Consider the following 7449-nt stretch of genomic DNA (forward strand, 5'->3'; position numbering starts at 1 on the left):
GACACACACAGGTGGAGGATGCTGGGGACACACACAGGTGGAGGATGCTGGGGACACAGGCAGCAGATGCTGGGGACGCAGGTGGAGGATGCTGGGGACACACACAGGCAGAGGATGCTGGTAGGCGCAGGCTATGACTGTATTTCAAGTGTTTTGAGACTATATTGCTGAAAGTTACGTGTATAAGGTGACGATAAAGTGACAGACATGCCGCATTCGAGTGACATGATGCGTGTTAGCGGTGGCTGCAAGCATAGGTGACAACAGAGTTGTGAAGAATAACTTTATACCAAAGGCTTCCGCCATGGACCACCCTGGCCTGTGGCCTGCATCGCTTCTGTGGTTGTGCCGTGACTACTGTGCCCTGGAAGCCCTCTTGTGGCCTTCAGAGGCTGCCTTTTGTTTTTGACCCAGCCTTTGCTGCCAAAGCAAAAACCCGCCCTGCCCATTATGTCTTTAGGCGCTGGATGCCACCCCAACCCCCAGCCTTGCTGTGATTGCTGGAAGTAGGAACTGCAGGGGACGGCTGGTTGATCTTTTTCCCTCCTGTTAATTCTCATTTTAGGGGTGTGTGTGTGTGTGTGTGTGTACAGAAGCCAGAGGACATCAGATCAGGAGCCCTGCTTGATCACGCTCCACTTTATTCCCTTAAGACAGGGTCTCTTGTTGAGCCTGAAGCTAGTCTGGTTGCCAGTGAAACTTAGCAATCGTGCCTCTGCCACCACAGTGGTTACAGATGCCTTTTATTTATGAGTTCTGTGGATTTGAACTCTGGCTTTCAGACTTGTGTAGAGAACACTCTTCCCCGTGAGCCAGCTCCCCAGCCCAGGGCTATTTTGATGGCAGTACTTGGACAGTGGTTTCAGAGTCTGTCCTGTGTTGCTATTTCTGGTGCAGCACTGGAAAGAAGGGTGGGGACATGATTAAGCGAGCAGTGTGGTCTTGACATCTCTTGATGGGAAAGCCAGGATTCAGCCAGTGATGTAGTGACATTGAGCAGTAGGACCATACAGGGCTTCCGTGTAGTCTCAGAGCCACCTGGACGGACACAGGGCAGCATCTAGCAAGGTAGGAGCATGTGCTGGATGAGAGCCAGAGGCACAGAGTCCGTCTGTCCTGCCCGCTTCCATTAGTCAGTGGCTTCTCTTTGTGATGGAGGCTTATATGGAAAGCAAGGCATGTTTCTATAAAGCTAAAGGTAACGAGGATCTAAATAACCCTGACATGGTCTGTGTCAGAGAGGGAGGGAAGGAGCCTGGGGGAGAAGACAAGGAAGCGTGTTGCCTCTCGGAACCCCATGTTGAAAGTGTAGTTTGAGAGCTGGAAGGCTACTCTCAGGTGAGTAGAAACAGTTGACATGTCTGAAGCGAGAATTGGTTGGCCAACAGGAAATTAATCAGACCAGCAGAACGGAACCAGCTGTGTGGGGATTTGAGGCAGGAGGCTCCAGGCAGGGGGTCAGATAGGACAAAAGGGTATTCCAGATTAAGAATTAGCTCTTAGGCAAGATGACCAGGATGCTGTAACACAACTTCCTGAAACTGAGAAAAATGACAGTGTGGCTGTGTCAAGGCTGGACTTGGGATGGCAGAGACTGTTGAGATGTGGTGTTTTACTAATTATGGACTTGCTTTATGTTTTAAAGAGAGATTTGCTAAGGTCTCTCAGTCCTAGAGTGCTCATGAGTCTGGACACCTAACCAACTGCTGCTTTTCTTCTTCTAACCTCAGGTTGACCCCAAAGATCGGCTTCCCTTGGAGTGAAATCAGGAACATCTCTTTCAATGACAAAAAGTTTGTCATTAAGCCCATCGACAAGAAGGCCCCTGTAAGTTCAACTGTAGACCCACCACTGCTTTAGGTCTCTCAGCTAGCTGGGTTTTCAGAACACTGAAGTCCCCTGTGTCCTGGGAAGACAGTGTTTCTCAGAGTTCCTTCTTATGGAGGCTCAGAGACCTTTGTGCCACGTGACTGACCACCACAGTGGGAGGTTGTTATGGAGACCAGATGTGTCCATCCAAGTTAGATGATGTAATCTCAGCCTTCATCTGGAGAAAAGGACAGTTCTCAGTCATTGACCTTGACCAAGTGATAATAAGCATTTCCCAAAATGACACACTTCTGCCGTGGCACACCCAACTTGCCCAATGTTCGTGTAGGCAGCCAGCCTACCCCTCATACCAACTTGTCGGTGCAGCTCATGCCAGTGTCTCCTTGGTAGCTGGCTGGAACATAGACAATGAGATTCAAATCCAAAGGGCCAAAATGTGACTTTCTGTACCTTCTTGGGCTGAGCAGTTAAGAAGCGTTCTAGCGTTTCAGAGCATGGCGGCTCCCCAGGGCTTCCACTCTGCCTCTTGTTTCTTCCTCCCACCTTTCCCCGTGGTCACTCCGGTCATCACATGACCTTCACTTAAGCCGGTGCTCTCTGCCCATGTGGGAGGGGCAGAGTGTAAGAACTGAAAGGATCAGTGTATTGTGGGACTTCATTTGGGTTTATTCTGTCAGCATTTAAACATTTAGCTGACATTAGCTCAGAATATTAAAGACAGACATATAGACACAACTACAATATGGAAGAAATGGCCAGAATTCTGTTTTCTGGGTTTTTTTTTAAATCATAATATTTTTTTTTTCTAGAGCTTGCTCTTTTTACTACAGTTATAGATTGGGAACGACTAGGTCCCCGTATCTTTTGTCCCTAGTCACGGTGGGAAGCTTAGGGAGGCAGACGCAGGCTTTTAGGACTGCGATCCACAGCAGAATGGCAGACCCCCTCAAACACTCCATGCTGCTGCCCTTGCTTTCCCCCACACACGGGCTCGGCTGCGGGAGTTGCCAAGTCAGCAGGTCTCGCGGCTCGGCTCAGCTGGTGGAGGTATTTTCTTTATTGAAATGTGCCCTGCTGTGTGTGAGCTTGTGCTCCGCCTCCGCAGGCGCTCACATAGTTCTTCAAAATCAAACTGTGTTTAATGCAGACTCGGGCTCCATGGTAACACTCCCACCAGCTGAGGGCTACAGCAGTTCCACGTTTTGTGGGCAGTGAGGTGGCGTGGCTCGAAGAACAAGACAATTCTAAAGGAGGTGGCTTTCCACCCAGTGCGGTGGTTACACGCTTTCAGACCTTTAATTCCAGCTGACAGTAAAGGAAGTCTTAGGGCTAGACTGTTGAAGAGTGTGTGCACCCACAAACACATATATGTTGATCAGATTGAATTAGTGCATGCATATTCACTACTGGGCCACCCCATGGGAAGCCTCACTTAAAGAAAGAGACGTAAGGAGATGACTCAGGCAGGTGCTTGCCATGCCAGCTTGAGGGCCCGAGTCTGGATCCCAGCACCTACCTGATGGCAGCAGCCCCAGTGGTTAGGGGAAGGTGAGATAGCCAGCCCGTCTAGCTGAACTTCCGAGCCCCAGGTTCACAGAGACCCTGCCTCAAAAAATAAGGTGGAGAGTGATTAAGGAAGATTCCTGATTGATGCGCCTACCCTCAACACATGCACCACCTCCGCTGCGTGCATCCCAGGAGCCTGTGTGCCGGGACTCACCTGTGGCCATGGACAGCTGCAGTTCTACACTGAGTAGGACTGTGAGTCTGCAGTGAGCAGGCTGAGGAGAGGGAGGCCCGCATTAGGAAGCTGAGGGGCAGTGGAAGAGGCAGTGTCCCAGTGACCCTCCAGATCTTACCGGGGCTGCCATGTGGCCATGCCTTGCGTCAGCATTACTTTGGGCACAAGAAAACCACATTTTCAAGTTAGACTTTGATGTTAAAGACAACAGAAACCCTGATGGTGAAGGAGGTATAGGATTTTTTTCCTTGTTGCATCCTTGTGAAGGGAACCCTGGGAATTTAGAGAACCTCTCTAGAGGACCAGGCCAGAAGGCAGCTTCTCGCCCGCCAGCTCACAGAGATTTGGGGCCTCATTTTGGCTTTTGGGTGGGATCTCTGATCTTACTTCCCTTTCTGCTTGTCCAGGCAGCCTGTGAAGGGCCAAAGCAGTCCCTTCCCTTCAGACCAGGTTCCCCCATTCCTGTAGCATCCAGGGAAAGGGAGAGAGCTCTCAGGCAGCTGATCCATGGCGTTTGAACTGTTAGGAAATGTCTGGACTCTGCTCAGCTGATTGCTCAGGGCAGCCTTCTCAGGAGCCCCTCTGACAGAACAAGATGGAGCTTCCTAGGAGTGTAGCAGGGCTTGTCTCCTTTGCCTGACAGGATTTGGGGTATCTTGGGTTCCCTCTTCCTTAGTCTTTTTGTGCCTGATGTCTGTTTTAGGACATGGGCTGATGTTGTAAGAAAGCTCCCCCTGGTCTCTTCTGTTTTGCATTAAAAGACGCACTGTGGGGACTTGAACTAGGAAATCTTTAGCTTTGGGGACTTGAACTCAGAAATCTTTAGCTTGGAGTCATAACTGGCTTCTTTCTAAGGTACCGGTGAAATTCCCTCCCCTCACCCACGTAGCTGCCAACTGTTCTCTCTCTGAATGTTTGCTAGTGGTTTCTGGGTCTTTTTCTTACAGGCAGGGTCAGGGAGTCTCGTGTCCGCCTGTAGCTCTAACTCTTGAATCTAGGTGATGGGTGTTTTCTAAAGGGGAGTTGGTACATTTCTCTGCACGTACTTGTGAGTCACAGTGGAACGTTTTTTGGGCTGTGTGCCTCTGAAGCCATAAGCCAAGGTTGTTTCCTCTTGTGTAATAAGAGATAGGTAGGTAATAAAAATTCCTGTTTCTCTCAGCTCTGTGGGCTCCTCCCTGGGAAACTCGGTGAGTTAATAATCAGTCTGAAACCAGAAGGGAGCCCCACCCAGGAAGTTGAGGGTTTCAGATGGCCTCATGCAGACAGGGGAACTAAACGGGCTACCCTTGGGTGTGTCACTTGGCTAGTCCAGCATGCTATCAGTCTCTAGGGTGGCTGTGGGTGGGATGCACACTGCTGTGTTTCCATCACCTTCCTTCCAGATGGCTGGAGGAAGCCACGAGGCATTTCCAAATAGGCCACGTCTCCCCTCTGTCACACAAGCTATCGTGGAAGGACCAAGAAGTTAGGAAGTGGGGTTGTCTGTCGTCATTTCCCTGGTTTTAGGTCCAGCGATGAATTTTCACATATTGGATGGATTTTAATTCTATTTTGTATGTTTCTAGTAACACGTTTTACGCCAAGAATAATTAGTTTGGGGTTAATCTATAACTATATAGATGAGATACTGTTAACATGAGTAACAAGAACACTGTTCTCCTAGCACAAGCCTGTCTGCAGTTCCTGCAGACAGAATTTCCAAATACCATGCTCTGCCCCAAGTACATAAGGCATAAGGCAGCTGGCACCGATAAGTAGCCATTGCGCGTGGAGCCAGTGTTTACTGTCCCAGGTACTACTCGAGTCCCTTATGAACAGTCTCCAGTTTAGTCCCATGACATTCCCACTATATCGTCACCCTCATTCCCTGACTCTGAGTAATGGGTAACTTGCTCAGGGTTGTAGGACTCAGCAGCAGTGGTGTGTGTTAACGGGCTATCACCCAGCTACTGTCTGTTAGCACCGGGAGTTACTGAGTTGATTTGGTCCTGGGAGACAGATGAGTGAACAGCCACTGCTCTCAGGAGGGAGCTGTGGTCGAGTGGGGGTCGGCTGCAGAAGTAGGCAGTGGGATGGTGTGAGTGACATGCTAGCACGGTGGCCCGGAAACAGGCCTGGGGTCACTGGGTAGATGGGGCTGGACTGACACTCCCTTTGAAGGTGCTGAGACAGTGCAGCTCAGTTCACATGGGGGTGCATCCTTGGCTCGGGAATCTGGAGCAGTGGAGATCGGGGCAGTGAGTAGTGTGTGCATAGTGACGGGCTTGGCAGGAGGCAGACAGCTCAGGACCAGGAATGGAAGGATGGTGACAGCAGGGGCTGGGGAAGCAGACACCAAAACATAATACACTAGGGGGCCCTTGATGACCACCCCCCTGCTTTCTCAGGACAGGGGAGGCCTCTTGATAGAAGGCCGTAGACCGAGGTTTAGTGTGTACAAACCCACGCTAGGCATGCCACACATAGACCTCAAATATGTATGCGAGTGGGTAAATACACGTGCACATACACAGACCACACACACGCCCCATGGGGAGTGAACATTTCTGGCCCCATCCTCTGTGGCATTTGGCCCGTTAGAGAAGGTTCTGGAACTCTGAAGTGTGGTCTTGGGAAAGGAGGAGCTGGGTTCAACCAGGCCACCCTGTTCTGTTTCATAGGACTTCGTGTTCTACGCCCCACGCCTGAGAATCAACAAGCGGATCCTGCAGCTTTGCATGGGGAACCATGAGCTGTACATGCGCCGCAGGAAGCCCGACACCATCGAGGTGCAGCAGATGAAGGCCCAGGCCCGGGAGGAGAAGCACCAGAAGCAGCTGGAGCGGTGAGTGGCCAAAGAGCCCAGTAGAATGTCACCGTCTGTAGGTGTCTGGGACCCCAGGCCTGGACAAGAACTGTCCCTAGGAACCTCTGCCACCCAGTGTGTCACCAACCATCCAGGCTCCCAAGAGAACAGAGATGTAGCAGGCCGGCAGCTGTGTCCAGGTCCAGGGCTGCCTGCCTCACCCTCCCCTTCATCTTCCCTCTAACAGACAACAGTTGGAAACGGAGAAAAAAAGGAGAGAAACCGTGGAGAGAGAGAAAGAACAGATGCTGCGGGAGAAGGAGGAGCTGATGCTTCGGCTGCAGGACTATGAGCAGAAGACCAAGAGGGCCGAGAAAGGTCAGGAGCTCGGGCTGCCCGCCCCTTCTCACCCCACCCCACAGTCACACTGGGGTTGGCCCGCAGCCAAGGGGGGACTTGATCAAGAGTGTCTGTTTAACACAACCCCCTAAGATAGATGACTGTGCCGTCATTGAGATTAGACAGCTGTCCTGTGCTTTAAATGTCTGCGCCTGTCATATTTGATTTTCCACTACTTTCCTGAGACTGTTTAGTGAGAGGTAGAGGCAGCCTGCAGTCAAGCTCCAGTGAGGACAGAGATGTGGGACACACTACTCCCACACCTTTTAGACTCAGTACCACATCCCCTTAGCACATACTCAGCTGCCACAGCCAGCTTGTGACACCTCCACCATCCATCCCTGGTCACAGGAGCAGCCCTGCCCTTAGAAGACACTTAGAATAGAAGGGAGATGGTGTTTGCTGGGGCCTGCCAGATCCCAGCGGGCCGCTTCTGTGTCTGAGCCAGTGTGCAGATGAGGTGGAGCTGGTGAGGGTGCTGTGGGGCCCTTAGGGTGCAGCGGGTGCACCCAGGGACAGGGTGTCGTCGGTGGTCTCCACACACTTAGGTCATCAGCAGGAATGAGCCCTGAGGTGTCCCTGCTCACAAGCCTGTGACTCAGTCTAGGACTCGGGGGTTTGGGGTTCAGTTTTCACTCAGTCTAGGACTCGGGGGTTCGGGGTTCAGTTTTCACTCAGTCTAGGACTCGGG

The 7449-nt window shown here is 51.4% G+C and overlaps 1 protein-coding gene across 1 annotated transcript in view; it reads left to right on the top strand.

Annotated features, from left to right (window-relative positions):
• The window catches only part of Ezr (ezrin), a 42891-nt gene that overhangs the window by 32272 nt on the left and 3170 nt on the right, over positions 1 to 7449 (top strand). The window contains exons 7-9 of the mRNA XM_005363392.3: positions 1731 to 1827; positions 6235 to 6398; positions 6607 to 6737. Of these exons, the coding sequence (XP_005363449.2) occupies positions 1731 to 1827; positions 6235 to 6398; positions 6607 to 6737 (392 nt within the window). The remainder of the gene's footprint in view (positions 1 to 1730; positions 1828 to 6234; positions 6399 to 6606; positions 6738 to 7449) is intronic.

This window comes from Microtus ochrogaster, linkage group LG9 (assembly GCF_000317375.1).
Source record: "Microtus ochrogaster isolate Prairie Vole_2 linkage group LG9, MicOch1.0, whole genome shotgun sequence".
NCBI classification, from domain to species: Eukaryota; Metazoa; Chordata; class Mammalia; order Rodentia; family Cricetidae; genus Microtus; species Microtus ochrogaster.